Consider the following 15,147-nt stretch of genomic DNA (forward strand, 5'->3'; position numbering starts at 1 on the left):
TTCCACTTCGTCTCCTTCCTTTTTAGTTTTTCGTTACTTCGCTTTCCTGACGTAGCGCCCACGTTTGCAGCTGATCTATACCATGTCCGAACTTGAGGCGGGTACCGAGGTTCGGGAACGTCCGGGCGGCCTGGAAGGACAGGGCGACGGCCGTCGAAGCCGACAGGGCGATGCTGGTCGAACACCTGAAGCAGTCGACCGATCGGGAGGCGAAGCTGGTGGATGAGGTCTCTCATCTCGGGTCCGAGCTCAAGTCGGCCCGAAAGGAGGCCAAGCGCAAGGGTCGGACTGGCACCGTCTGCGGCGGAACGGGACGGCGTCGCTGCCGAGCTCGAGGCCGAGCACGAGCAGCTCCGGGTCAGCCTGGAGAATCTCGCCAAGGCTGAGGAGGACTTGTCGATTGCCCAGGCCGATGCCGACATAGCGAAGGCAGAGGCGGAGTCGGCGAAGGACTCTCTCGATCGGCGGAAGCGGAGGCGAGGTCGGCGAAGGAGTCAGCGGTCGGGCGGTGGACGACTTTCGTGGCTCCGACCGGTATCGAGAGGAGCTGCTGGAGTCCGCTTCGCGTCGTACGGGTGGGGTACGAGATGGTCGGGATGCAGTCCAAGCTCTGTACCCGGAGCTGGACCTCAGCGGCATCATTCCACCGGGGGTCGAGGACCAAGCCACGGAAGAGATGGCGACCCGTCGTCGGGGGGCGTCGCTGCGGCTGGAGAGGCCGTCCCGGAACAGATTGCCGAAGGAGGGACGGCCCTGACTCCTGACCAGGCTCCGACCCATGATCCGGCACCGACCGCCGGTCCAGCACCGACCGACGATCCTGCCTCGGCGTCGACCCAGTGCCGATCATGGTGGATACACCGGTCATCCCCGAGCTTCCGTCAGTCGAGGAGATTGACTCCGAAGGATGATCGTGGCCTTCTTCCTTTATCGTTTTTGTTTTTCTTAGCACACTTGTAACCGGGCTTCGGCCCGATTTTGTAACCAAATGAAGTTAAGAAATTTCTAGTTCCTCTTTCGACTTCCTTTTTTGGCCTGTTGGGATGTACTTGTAATCGTGGGGTCATAAGGTCGGAGAGCCGCAGCCTTGGCGTGCCGCATAGGACACCCAACGTCATCCCGAGTCGTTAGCCGAGATAGTCGGTGGTTTGGTATAGGGTAAGCGAGACGAACCCCGACCAAAACATTCGCCGTTAGGTTGTAAACCGAATGCCAGGGTCGAACGTACGTCGTCCTGGCATGAGTCGGGGGCCGACCGACTTCCAGGCACGAGTTCGTTAAGTTGGTCGTGCCGGCGAAGTCGAAGGTCATTCATGGGGAAGAAAGTCGACCGACTTTCGAGTGTACCCCGATGACCCTAATGTCGTCCGACGCCGATCGGTCGGACTGCGTCTGGTACGTCGTCGCACGCAGTCGATGTGTCTGATCGAGAAAGCGATGGCAAGTCGAGTTCCTCTTACTCAGACTTAGGTCGGGCGCTTGTGTAGCACCGTGTGATAAACGGTGGTAAGCCGAATACCCTTCGACCGGGCCTCGACCCGATCGGTAAGTCACGAACGCGGCGTTGGTTGCGTTGGCGCTTTTGCCTTTCCTGGCCGGAGTCGCGTCGGCGAGTCGGCCGATCGTTCTGCCCCGAACGTTCTAGCCGAAAGTTGTAGAAGGAGTGTAGCTCCCATTTTCGCGAGTGCGTTGGTCCTTTAAACGTTCGACGAATCGCCGGCGGCTAGTCCGACGGCCCGCAGTAGAACGTTATGTCCGTGTCGGGATGTCGGAGGCTCGCATTCCTTGGTGAGCGCCGAACCACAGTCGAAGGGTCGATATTCCAGACTCTGAAGTTTAAACTGAGTTCGTATTCCAAATGGGGGAGGTACAGAGTTCACTAATAGTACAACCTCAGATTGTCGGCGTTCCAGGTCTGGGAAATGGGTTTTCCTTCCAGGGTTTTCAGTCGGTAAGCTCTCGGTCCGTAGGCATCGGCTACCTTGTAGGGTCCCTCCCAGTTCGGGGACAATTTTCCCTGATCCGAGGGTTTTGAGACCTCCGCCTTCCTCAAGACCAGGTCTCCAGATCGAAAGAGCTTTGGCTTTACCCTAGCGTTGTAATATCGGGCCACCTTTTGTCGGTAAGAAGCCATACGAAGTTGTGCCTCGCGTCGGAGCTCGAGCAAGAGGTCCAAGTCGGCCCTCCGACACTCGGAGTTATCCGGCTCACGATATTGCTCGACCCTAGTTGATGGCAATCCGATCTCCAGCGGGATCATGGCTTCCATTCCATAGGCCAAGCTGAAAGGTGATTCTCTGATCGGGATACGTGGTGTCATCCGGTACGCCCATAGGACGGAGTTCAGCTCTTCGACCCAGAGGCCCTTGGCTTCATTCAGTCGGGTTTTGAGCCCATGCAATATGGTCCGGTTGGTCACCTCGACCTCGCCGTTAGACTGCGGATGCCCGACCGAGGTTAGTCGGTGTGTGATTTGAAATCTTGCGCAGAAGTCTCTGAAGTCCTGGTTGTCGAACTGTCGCCCATTGTCAGTAATGATGGTGTTTGGCAGTCCGAACCGAAAGATGATGGACTTCTGTACGAAGTTTTCCATCTTTCGTTCAGTGATTTGTGCTAAGAGATCGGCTTCCACCCATTTAGTGAAGTAGTCGATCGCGACGACGATGAATTTTCGTTGTCCGGATGCCGGGGGAAAAGATCCGAGTATGTCGATTCCACACTGGGCGAAGGGCCACAGGGCGATAATCGGGGCAAGCCGGCTGGCGGGTCGGTATTGTACGTTGGCATACCTTTGGCACGGTTCGCACCTCCGAACCATCTCGGCGGCGTCCTTCTTCATGGTGGGCCAGTAGTAGCCCTGTCGCAGAACTTTGTAAGCTAAGGACCTGCCCCCAAGTGATCGCCGCAGATTCCTTCATGTACTTCTCTGAGGGCATAGTCCGCATCGATGGGCCCCAGGCACTTCAGCAGGGGAAGCGAAAATGACCTTTTGTATAGTCGGCCGTCGATCATCACATATTGGGAAGCCGCCCACCGGAGTCGCTTGGCTTCCGCAGGGTCTTCAGGGGTAGACCGTTGGTCAGGTACTGAGCGATCGGGTCCATCCAGCTCGGCTCCGCCGCCAATTGCAGCACCTCTTCGACCAGGTCGACGCTCGGCCGTTCAAGACTTTCCACGAATGTCCGGCCCAAGGCGCCATAGTCGGATGTCGCGAGCCTGGAGAGCGCATCAGCCTAAGCATTTTCCACCCTGGGGATGTGGGAGATCTCGAAGTACTCGAAGGGCGCCACGAGATCTTTCACTTTTCGGTGGTATTTGACCAGGGTCGGATCTCGTGCTTCGAACTCGCCTTTGATCTGCCCAACGATCAGTTGAGAGTCGGAGAAGACTTTAAGTCGGTCAACCCCAAGCTCCAATGCTAATTTCAAACCCGCGACGAGCGCCTCATACTCGTCCTGATTGTTGGAGGCCTTGAAGTCGAATCGGAGGGCGTGCTCAGTAACCACCCCCTCCGAGTTGGTGAGTAGGAAACCGGCCCCGCTCCCTTGAGCATTGGAAGCTCCGTCGATGTGCAACACCCAGGCCGAATCGGGGTCACAGTCGGAGGTCCCGACCTCCACGGGGCTTCCCTCCCCCGACGGTAGGTCGATCGTCGGGCATTCAGCGATGAAGTCAGCCAGAACTCGAGCTTTGAGGGTAGGTCATGGCCGATATTGGATGTCGAATTCGCTCAGTCTCACAGCCCATTTCGCCAGCCGTCCCGATGTGTCAGGGTGGTGCAAGATGGCTCTCAGGGGCTAGTCGGTGAGGACCACGATGGCGTGTGCCTGGAAGTACGGACGGAGTTGCTGTGCCGAAATGACTAGAGCAAAAATTATTTTCTCTGCCTTTGAGTACCGAGTCTCAGCTTCGTGGAGCACCTTGCTGACATAATATATCGGTTGGTGAACCCAGTTCTCGTTCTCTCGAACGAGCACCGAACTAACCGTCTCCGGGGACGTAGCCAGGTAAAGGTACAGGACCTCCCCGACCTCCGATCTCACGAGGAGTGGCGGAGAGGCCAGGTACCTCTTCAGTTCCTCGAAGGCTTGCCGGCACTTGTTCGGCCAAGAGAACTGCTTGGCTTGTCGCAAGATTTTGAAGAACGGGAGGCATCTCTCAGCCGACCGAGAAATTAATCGGCTGAGCGCGATGATCCTTCCGTTGAGTTGCTGCACCTCCTTCTTGGTGTCCGGATGTCGTATATCGATGATGGCCCTGATCTTCTCGGGGTTAGCCTCGATTCCCCGTTGTGAGATGAGGAATCCTAGGAACTTCCCGAAGTCACTCCGAAGGCGCACTTGGTCGGGTTCAGCTTCATCCGGTGTCGTCGTAGAGTGCGGAAAGTTTCTTCGAGATCCCGGACATGATCCAGAATTTGTGCACTCTTTACCAGCATATCGTCGACGTACACTTCCATGTTGCGCCCGATCTGGTCTTTAAAGACCTTGTTGACCAGTCGTTGGTAGGTGGCGCTAGCGTTCTTCAGTCCGAACGGCATTACTCTATAGCAGTAGAGGCTCTTGGCGGTTACGAAGGCGGTGTGTTCCTCATCTTCGGGTGCCATCCGGATCTGGTTATACCCTGCGAAGGCATCCATGAAGCTGAGCAGTCGGTAGCCGGACGTCGCATCCACCAACTGATCGATCTTCGAAAGTGGAAAGCTGTCCTTTGGACAGGCTCGATTCAAGTCGGTGTAGTCGATGCAGATCCTCCACTTTCCGTTGGCTTTTTTCACCATTACAACATTGGCAAGCCAATCGGGATAAGTGGTCTCCCTGATGAAGCCTGCCTCGAGCAGCTTATCCACCTCCTCATCGATGGCCTTCTATCTTTCTGGAGTGAAAGATCTTTTCTTCTGCCTTACCGGCCTCATTGACGGGTCGATGTTGAGTCGATGGGTCATCATCTCCGAGAAAATTCCCGGCATATCCGCCGCCGACCAAGCGAATACATCGGTATTTGCCCTCAGTAGCTCTGCCAAATGTCGCCGCTCGGGGTTGGGTAATTGAGACCCGATCCACACCTTTTGGTCGGGGTTCCCTGCTATCGCGATGGGAACGAGCTGTTCGGCCGGCTCACCCCGTTCTTCTTCCTCTCGTTGGTCCAGCTTATCGGCCGTCAGGGGGCCTTTCGATTCGTCGCTTTGAGCGGAGATCTGAAAGTACCGACGGACGAGGTGTTGATCTCCGCGCATCTTCCCGATGCCGTTTTTGGTCGTAAACCAAACCAGGAGATGATACGTCAAAACTATCGCCTTGAGGGCGTTCAGTCCGGGTCTTCCGAGTATGGCGTTGTAGGCCGAGGGCACCTGGACGACCGCGAAAGTCAGGAGAACCGTGCTTTGCTGTGGTTCGGCTCCAGCCGTCATGGGCAGGGTGACCTCTCCTTCCACTGCGACAGCGTCTCCGACGAAACCTATTAGGGGTGTAGAGACTCTCTTGAGTCGGTCGGCCGACAGTCGCATCCGTGAGAAGGTCGAGTAAAACAGAACGTTCGTTAAACTTTCATTGTCTACAAAAATTTTTTTACATCATAATTGGCTATTGTTGCCGAGACAACAATAGCATCATCATGGGGGATTTGGATGCCCCGAGGATCTTCTTCCGTAAAAGCAATTACATCATCCGAGCGTGGCTTCTTCATTGGCTCCCCCCCAATAGACGTCCCTGGGCCCAACCGTTTAGAAATCATATTGATGACCCCGGCCGTTGGTCGGTTATCGGTCGCCTCTTCAGTCGGCTGGGGTCGGTGGTCGGCAACTGGTCGAGCCGGCGGGTTCCTCTGAAATTTATCGAGATACCCCCGGTGGATGAGGGCTTCGATCTCATCCTTAAGCTGGATGCATTGCTCGATATTGTGGCCGTGGCCCCGGTGGAATCGACAGTATTTTCGTCGGTCGAGGCCCTTTGCCTTCAAAGGCGGAGGCCGTCGCAGGTACTCTTCCCCTTCGATCTCCATCAAAATCTGCGCACGAGGAGCAGAGAGGGGAGTGTAGGAATCGTACCTGGGGCGTGTCGGCCTCGGGCTTCGACGTCGGGGCGACCTCTGGTCCCGTCGTCGGGGTGATACCCGACCGTCGATCGGGGGCCTGCCAGGCACAGCAGGGTCCCGACCCTTCCTCTGCTTCTCCTTCGGGCCCTTAGGCTCAGCCAGGCATCGGTTGGAAGCTCCCTCGTCCGTGCGCATGTACTTGTACGTGCGCTCCAGCAACTCAGCGTACGTCCGGGGGAGGGTTTTGTCCAGGGAGTAGGTGAACCGGGATGCCCTCAGCCCGCGCTTCATGGCCGAGACGGCCATGTCCTCATTGAGGTCCCGAACCTCGAGCGTGGCTGCATTGAATCGCACCACGAAGTGTCGGAGCGTCTCATTTTCTCCTTGTTTAAGAGAGAAAAGGCTGTCCGATGTTCGGGGCGGCTTTCGGCTGGTGCTGAAGTGGGCCGCGAAGGAGTGCTCAAGCTGTCCGAAGGAGTGGATACTCCCCGATCGAAGATCGGAGTACCAGGCCCTGACAGCTTTGCGTAGCGTGGCGGGGAAGCCGATGCAAAGGAGAGCGTCGGTTGCCCCTTGGATCGTCATGAGAGCTTTGTAGCTCTCCAGTGGTCGATGGGGTCGGTGGAGCCGTCGTAAGGCTCCACGTGCGGCATCTTGAACCGACTGGAGATCGGTTCGTCAAGGATAAGTCGGGAGAGGGGTTGGGTGGTCTGAAAGTCAACGTCGTTCGAGGACTTCTGCCAGTCCACCTGCAACTGAGCAAGCCGACGGTCGATCTCGTCGAACCTGCGTTCGTAGTCATCGATCCGTCAGTGCTAGGAGACCCCAGGAATAGAGTCTCCGGAAGAGTCCGAGAGAGAGGCGGACGGCGTTCGCGGTCGCTTCTCCTTCCTCGCTCGTTCTAGCTGGGAGGGAGAATGCCGTCGGGGCCGATGGGTGTCGCACCGCGGCCGCCCCTCCTCCTCTCCGTGGGAGCACTGTGGTAGGTGCTCCTGCAGAGGCGACGGAGATCGATGCGGTCGTCGGCGGCTGCTCCTGGAGGGCATCGGATGTGCCGCTGGTTGCCCGATCGGTGATGGCGGCAGCTGGACCGGCTGTTGCTGAAAGCTTTTGACCGCGTTCGTCAGCACGGTCATCTGCCGCACGATCGTCGTGATCTGCGCCTCTGTGGTCACCACGGGGTGCGGAGAGCTGGGTTCCGCCGCAGAGGGTGGAGGAGAGGCCTCTTCCCGACGGGAAGAGCACCTCGCCGACCCGGTGACCCTCGATCGCTGAGCTCTTGTCTTTGTCATGGTGTACTGCCCCTTCCTGGCACGCCAATCTGTTGCGGCCAATCCCCTCGTCGCCTGGTCGCCGGGAACAAGCGCCTGCAAAAGAAAGTCCACACTGACCGGAGGCAGCTCCGGCGGGGACCCTCCGACGGTCAAGTCAGAGAGGAGACTAGACAACAGTGAAAAGGAGACAAGGAGCTCTACGGGGAGAGAGAGAGAGAGAGAGCAAGCCTGAGCATTTTTTCCCGGAGAAACCCCCCTTTAGCACTGTTGCCTTCCCCGATTTATAGTTGGAGGTGGTATGGCCTCGCCGTCGGTGACGTAGACAACTGGAGAGTTGTCAAATCATCAGAAGTTGTCATGCCGTTGACAAAGTTGACAGATCCTAGGAATTAATTCTCATCCTTAGCAGGACAGCGCCCCAGGCTTTCTGGCAGGGTAATGCCCCCTGGCGTCCGTGCGGCGTTTACTTGATGGGACTGCAGCCCACGCCGCTCATCCAGCATCTAGGAGGGCCTGTAGAGGTGGGACGACAGCCATCCAAACCGATAGTGAGTCATCGGCGTCCCATCCGATGGGAAGTCGGTGACGGGGGGTTGGCCCTCAGGCGATCGGAGGCGACGTGGGGCCGCTAGGCCGACCCGTTCCGGTCGGGCGCAATCGATAGTCGCTGTCGGTGTCGCCCGCGGTCGGTCGGATGGAACCGGTCGGTCGGATGGAGTCGGTCGGTCGGACGGATGGAGTTGGTCGGTCAGTCGGATGGAGTTGGTCGGTATATCCCAACATGTACCATACAAAATACAATAGTCCTATGTATGTAAAGTCTAACGTGGATGACCATTTTGTAGAAGAGCTTTTCACAGTTCAAGTTTTAAGGGAGATAAAGCTTCAGCTATTCCTGCTTGAGCAAGCCATATTACATTCTTTTAATCTTTCTTAGGACAATCTTCCATCATTACTGGAACTAGGTACGTAATGATGAATAAATCATGTCAGCATATTGCTTCGTACACTTGTTTTTTGCATCTTATTTGTTTCTTATAATTAGAGAATTACCATTCTCCTTCAATTTTCTTCACCTTAAACTTTTTGCAGGATAAAGTATTTGAAGATGCAAAATTGGTAATTGAGGCTTTGAAAAACAAAGGTGTGTCTGCAATAGGGGCTGCTGGATTTTGCTGGGGTGGTACGTACGTCAGTATACCCTTTTGAGCTGAATTATGATTTTCTAGCTGGAATATACTTGAGATAAATTTTTTTTATGACTGATTTCAAGGATTTCTTAAGGCAAATTTTTGAATCCTCTCAGCCAAGGTAGTTGCAGAATTAGCAAAGTCTGATAACATTAAATCTGCAGTTATGCTACATCTCTCATTTGTGACTGTTGATGACATCAAAGGTATGTATCTTAATAGCAATATGCACAATTGTTTGTCACATGCAAAAAAATACATGATTTTAATCATTAGATGGAAAAAACTGAGCATTCTTTGAATCTATTTATCTAATTTTATGATTAACTAAAAAATTGCTGTATTTTGATCTTGCAAATATTCAATTATTTTCAGAGGTTAAATGCCACATTGCTATACTTGGAGCTGAGATTGACGAGTCCTCTCCACCTGAACTGTTGAAACAGTTTGAGGAGATTTTGTCCCCCAAATCTGAGGTAGGAAAATTCTTGAAAGACTTGTCATGTCATTCATTTTGTATGTTATTTGGTGATCCATGATATGCTCAAATCTCTCTCTCTCTCTCACACGTACACATGCCCGGGTGCACACAATGAGTGTGAGAGAGTATTTTTCTTTGAGCAAGATTCTAGCCTATTGGTGCAAAATCTGCAGTGTTTTGAACAGAGGACCCACACTATTGATCATGATCTACATTTGAATGGCCTAGAAAACAAATGAGTTTTGAAGGTCATTTATCTAACCATCAAGTGATCCCAAAATGCACAATTTCAATGGCTCAGTAACATGTACTAATTTAATCTATGATGTGTAAATCATCTTACAAGGTCTTTGGGCATCGAAAACTTAGTCAAGCTTTATATCGACCTATGTGATGCAGGTCAATAACTTAGTCAAGATACACATATATTCATAGAAAGTCATATTATTCAGAATATCATATATATTCACAGGAAGTCATATATATTGTTCAGAATGTCATATATATTCATAAAAAACCATATAAGATGTCAGGAAGCTATATATATTATTTAAAATATCATATATATTATTCATGATGTCATAAAAATATAGAAAGTCATATATATCATTCAGAATGGCATATATATTCATAAAAAATCATACAAGACATCAAAAAATAATAATATTATTTTTTATTTATTCTATAAAAAAAATAATTTCATCATTGAAAATTAGAAAAAAAATAAATGGTATTAAATATCTGCTCTTTCTACACTACATGCCCCAATATCAATATGCGGTGCACTCGTGTTACACCGCACGTGGTGCATGAAAAATTACTCCAAATCAATATTAGCAAAGCGCCATTCCGAATAACTGAAACTAAGTCCAGTACTGTTGTTTTGTAAGTGCGCATGGTGCAAATTTTTTTGTGACAGATCCTACAATGCATAAATATTTCTATTTCATTATTTATGCTATAAGATTTGATATTTATAAACATCATTCCACTTTTTTGGTAAAAAATACATCACTGAATTTTATTTTATTCTTAAAAGCAAATAACTTCTGATATTTTCTCCTACATTTTCAAAAAAATGGTAATCAACGTATGACAGAAGAAACAGGGACAGTAGCTGTTGTTATTCCTTCGGTGTTGGTTCAGCATAGCTCGTATATCCATGACCTTTATTTTTCTGTCACATTTTAGGCCATATTGTAATGTGCCAATCCATTTCACACTAAAACCCTACCATACCATTAGAAGCCAAGTACGAAGGAGAACAATTATGCCATAATTGTTCTAATTTAAATTATTAATCTAGAGCTTATTATACTTTCCTCTATATTAGGTGGGAGAGTTGTTTTATTTGGAGTGAAAGGTTATTTGGTAATGAATAGAATTAAATTTTTGAATAATTGCTCGGCTTGTTAGGCTTTTAAATGGTTCACCTGCCTTGTGGGGGAATAATTATTTGTACACATTGTGAAATATGGTCTGCACACTATATATTATGCTGTAATTATTTTATTTTAAATTATTGATCTAGTGGTTATTATATTTCCTTCGTATTAAAAGTGTGTGAGAGAGAGATGGGACATTGTTTTACTTGGAGTGAAAGATTATTTGGCAATATATAGAATTAAATTTTTAAATAATTACTTATCTTGTTAGGTTTTTAAATAGTTCATGTATCTTTTTGAGGAATAATTATCTATACATATTGCATACATTAAATGCATATGAGAGAAATGGGATGTTATTTTTCCTCGGGTCTTGAGAAAGGATTTGGCAATGTATAAAATTAAATTTCTGAATAATTACTTATTTTGTTAGGCTTTTAACCATTCATCAACCTTTTTGAGGAATAATTATCTATACACATTGTGCAAGTAGTTTGTACAGATGTGAAAGCCCGGCCCACTAGCCCTGTTAAAAAAAAAAAAAAAAAAAAAAAAAAAGAAGAAAGAAAAAACAGAGCAGGAAGACTCCCGATCGGAGTCTTCCTCTTCCCCGATCAAGAATCGGAGTCCTAGGGCCATTGAAAGACCCTAGGACGAGCTCTATAAGAAACCCCCCTCTCCTCTATGGGTAGACCCTTCAGCCACCGAAGATTGCCGAAGTTTTTCTCCGATTTTTCCGTTTGAAGCCGCGGCCTCTCGACCTGTGTTCGCCGCGATTTCACGCCGGTGGAGGTCACCGGAGGTTGTGGTAAGGTCTCCCTCCTCTCCCTCTCTTCTCTCCATTCTTTCCCGTGCCTGTGAGTACGATGGCCGGCGACAGGTGTCGCCGGATTTAGTTGGAAAAGGAAACCCCCTGTTCACGCCGCCTCTTTCCTTTGATTTTCCGGTACCGACGGTCACGCCGACCGCCGGCTCTGGCCTCTCCGAACCCGGGAGAGTCGGTCGTTGCCGCCGGCCACCATCGGGCATGATATGGCCGTGATCGGCCGGTCAAGGCACGGGGACCTCTAGGTCCCCTGTTTCGGCCCAATGAAAGCCCGGGAAGAAGAAGAAAAGAAAAGAAAAGAAAAGAAAAAGGAAAAAGAAAAAGAAAAGAAAAAGGAAAAAAAAAAGAAAAGCAAAGAAAATGTAAAATAGAAAAATAATAATAATAATAATAATAATAAGAAAAGAGAAAATTTTTCTCTCTCCCCTCTTTCTCCCTCTTTCTCTCTCTTTCTCTCTCTCTATTGTCTCTCTCTAAAAAGAAAAAGAAAAAAAAAAAGAAAAAGAAAAAGAAAATATATATATATATATAATATATATATATATATGTGAGAGAAAGTTTCTCTCATCCCTCTCTAAAGTCTTTCTCTCTCTAAAATTGGATTCGTTCTCTCTCTACTTTCTCTCTCTAAAAAAAAAAAAAAATCCTATGAATCCCTTATTAGGCTATCTTCTTCACTTTTAGGGACCTATGACCTTAAATCGGGTTAGAGCCGAAGGGAGAGATTTATTGGACTGATCATCAAATCGGTCATTTCTTTATATTATGTAATTTTATTAAAAATATAAAATTTATTAATGATTTAATATTTTAAATAGGACTGTCTGATTCTTTTAAAGGAAGATTAAAAGGTCCTGGACGAACGAGGTAAGTAGATCTTATGCTCCTTATTTATTTTTAAATGATCATATTTTTATGCAAAGAATTGTTATTGATAAAATCATAATTTTTCATAAAATAAGTATCAGCATATATGATATGAAAAAGCATGTTTTATTAGGAGCATTGATTTCATGAATATGTCTTATGAAAATAGCATGATTATGAAGTATGAATTTCATTGTTTTTCCATCTATATATATGTATGCTTTAAGAAAAAGATATAAAGATTTCAAAGGCTCTCAGATGGCTATGAATGAATTCCTTCGGGAAGGTCGACATCCGGAGCTAGCATCCACACGAAACATGACCATGCCAGCGGGTATAAAGTTGGCACATGAATTAAGAACTCTGTCGATTAAGAAACATGGCCCTGTCACGGGTATAATAGTGACCGTAACACGAATGTCTGTAAGCAATGTTTTGAAACATGACATGAATACATGATGAACATGATTTACGATTCATAATTGTGAAATATACATGATTTATGCATGCATGATGAGCTTATAACTTGTTTTATTATATGCTCTATGAAATATTTACTTTTGCGATAATTGTTATTTGCTAAATGATGCATTATCATAGAAAACTTATGCCTGATCCGGTAAGGAAGCGGAAGTCTACTTACTGAGCTAGTGTAGCTCATATTCTTTTTGTTTTCTCTTTTATGTACAGAGAAATAAGGCTAGGATCGAAGGAAAGAGAATCCAGGCTTGAAGATCAGCAAAGCAAGTTTAAAAATTTTGCTCTAGGAATTCAGTTTATGTTTATGGATTGTAGTCATTATGAATTTTAAGACTTGGATTATTTCATCTTTGGATTTAGATGCTCTGAACCAATTTTGGTTTAATTAAATAATTGAATTAAATTTATTATTATATTTATTTGTGATACACCTGTCATTATATTTAAGAAGATGAATTTTGGCTTCGTGTTATCGTGGGTCCATCCCTTGGTAACATGGCTGTGTTATGTCCGGATTTGGGGCGTGACAATAGATAGAGCCCTACCGATACAAATTCTCTCTCTCTCCTCTCTCTCTCTCTCTCTCTCTCTCTCTCTATATATATATATATATATATATATATTAGATGTGCTGAAATTATTTTATTAGATAATATACTAAAATTGTTATAAATGAATGTCTTTATTTAAACTTTGATTGGTCCAAAAATCTGGTCTTGGTTTGTTTTAAATATGTATGGCTCTTGTCTATCTTCTCCCAGCAGTACCCTACGAAATAAAACAATCCCCATCACTCTCGGAGGAAGCGGCGCACCTAATCTTTTAGAAGTAGTAGTTTAAGTTTTAATATTAAGTAAAATTATTATATTGGCAATTATAATATATCAAAATGAAAAATATAAGAAATAAAAAAAAAAAACCCGCTCATTTATTTTCATTCACTAACTTTTCCTAAATTTAAAATATTATTTATTTTGATCATTAATTATTTTTGAAAGAAAATTGAATAAAAATAAAATAATATTTTATGCAGAGAAAAGTGTAAATATGACGTCGCTATTTTTTTGATAAAATGAAGCATTTATACAAACCTAACATAAATTTATTCAAAAATATTAAAAAAAAAATATCAAAAAATCGGAAAGACAGAACCGCCGCATCGGTCCACAGGGCATCGTCGGTATGCTCCGTTATATAGGAGGCCATTCGGTCTGTGTTCATTGGAAATGCTACCAAAATACAGTCCCCAATCAGGCATCACATGCCATGCGGGGTAGGTGCACCGAAGCTACTTTGAAGCGCTCTTTCCAGTCCACCACGGCAGCCGAGTTTCTTGATCACCAACCCATCAACTCTCAGCGTCATCCTTTTCTTTTTTTTTTTTTTTGGTAAAATCAGCCTCATCCCTTCGATCGCTAGGCGAGTGTTTTCTAAGATGCTGATCTTAGCCGTGATGTCACGGCCTCCTAGAAAAAATATTTTGTGGCCGCAAGTCTCCGGGGGCGCCATGGCCCTCTATAAGTTAGCTTAGCAGTGTCCTTTCCACCAAGTAGACCCAAAAGATGGCGAGCTCCCAATGCTGCGAGCACCCGCCGACCCTGAACCCGGCCAGCGGCCAGGGTTGCGTGGTGGACGACCTGGGGGGCCTCAAGGCCTACACCGTCGGCCCACCAGCCTGTAAAACCGCCATCCTCCTTCTCTCCGATGTCTTCGGTAAATACTAAATTCCTTCCTCACCTATTCCTTCTTTTTACCCCTTTATGGGACGCACTTTCTGCTTCCGGGATGAAGGTTAGAGAATTTGGCATGGTGGATTGTGAGACATAGCATGTTTATTACTGTCTTCTTTTTACTCTGTATTTGGTATGTTTCTTTTTCTTTTACTTCTCCTTTTTTTTTTTTCCCCCTTTAGGCTTGTTTGTTATGGAGGCATGCTTCTTCTTTCTCTGATAAAGGAACTGGGCCAAAGCTCAGATCATCAGTCCTTGTTCCTTTCTTGAACACACTTTATAGTCTGGTTTACTAGTCAAAAGCTACCTCCTGCATCTTCTTTATCTCTGCACAAAAATCTTCTTCTCGTGTTATCAATCCATCTTCTTAGCAAAAAGTCCAGTTAACTCTATCATAGGCCTTTGTAAATTCTTGTTTCGATATGGTGGCTTCTCTCTTCTCGGCCTCTTGGAGGAAGAAAGGACCTCATTGGCACAAAGGTAGCTATTTAGGATGAATCGGTGACGCAGACGTCTTAGCCGATCGCTACCTTGATTCGGTGGACCAGGTCTGAAAGGGTCGGAAAACAAGCTGATTGTACCTGACCCTATCCATTTTGACATTGCTATGCTGGAACATAACGTAACTCTCCCATCTGGTGTTAGAATCGCTATTATGATCTCAATTCGAAAAGTTCTTTCCGTGCCCTACAAGCCTGACCGCTTCGCCGTCATGTCTAGTATCAAGGTCACATTCTATTGTTTGACAAGTTAATGAGAGCTCCGAATAATCATAGATGAATTGAAAGTCCTAATCCTTGTCTTAGTCTTTTTCCTATTTTATTTCGGATTCTGTTTACTGTTAAGTTAGGAATTTCTCTCTATAAATAAGATCTTTCAAG

The 15,147-nt window shown here is 47.2% G+C and overlaps 2 protein-coding genes across 4 annotated transcripts in view; both read left to right on the forward strand.

The window, feature by feature from the left end:
• The first annotated feature begins 5,408 nt into the window (after window positions 1-5,408).
• On the forward strand, window positions 5,409-9,217 carry LOC140853618 (endo-1,3;1,4-beta-D-glucanase-like). The gene is made up of 6 exons (XM_073248273.1): window positions 5,409-5,417; window positions 8,245-8,272; window positions 8,353-8,490; window positions 8,614-8,703; window positions 8,873-8,973; window positions 9,152-9,217. The coding sequence occupies exons 1-6, from the start codon at window positions 5,409-5,411 to the stop codon at window positions 9,215-9,217; spliced, it is 432 nt and encodes a 143-aa protein (XP_073104374.1).
• Window positions 9,218-14,034: 4,817 nt separating this feature from the next.
• LOC105057799 (endo-1,3;1,4-beta-D-glucanase) overlaps window positions 14,035-15,147 on the forward strand; it is a 57,889-nt gene continuing 56,776 nt past the window's right edge. The window contains exon 1 of one of the 3 annotated variants that reach the window (XM_073248451.1): window positions 14,035-14,249. In XM_073248451.1, the coding sequence (XP_073104552.1) occupies window positions 14,099-14,249 (151 nt within the window). In that variant the 5' untranslated portion in view covers window positions 14,035-14,098. The remainder of the gene's footprint in view (window positions 14,250-15,147) is intronic. The other 2 variants (XM_073248450.1, XM_073248449.1) reach the window with 2 other exon arrangements.

The sequence above is a fragment of the Elaeis guineensis genome, chromosome 14 (genome assembly GCF_000442705.2).
Source record: "Elaeis guineensis isolate ETL-2024a chromosome 14, EG11, whole genome shotgun sequence".
In the NCBI taxonomy this organism is placed as follows: Eukaryota; Viridiplantae; Streptophyta; class Magnoliopsida; order Arecales; family Arecaceae; genus Elaeis; species Elaeis guineensis.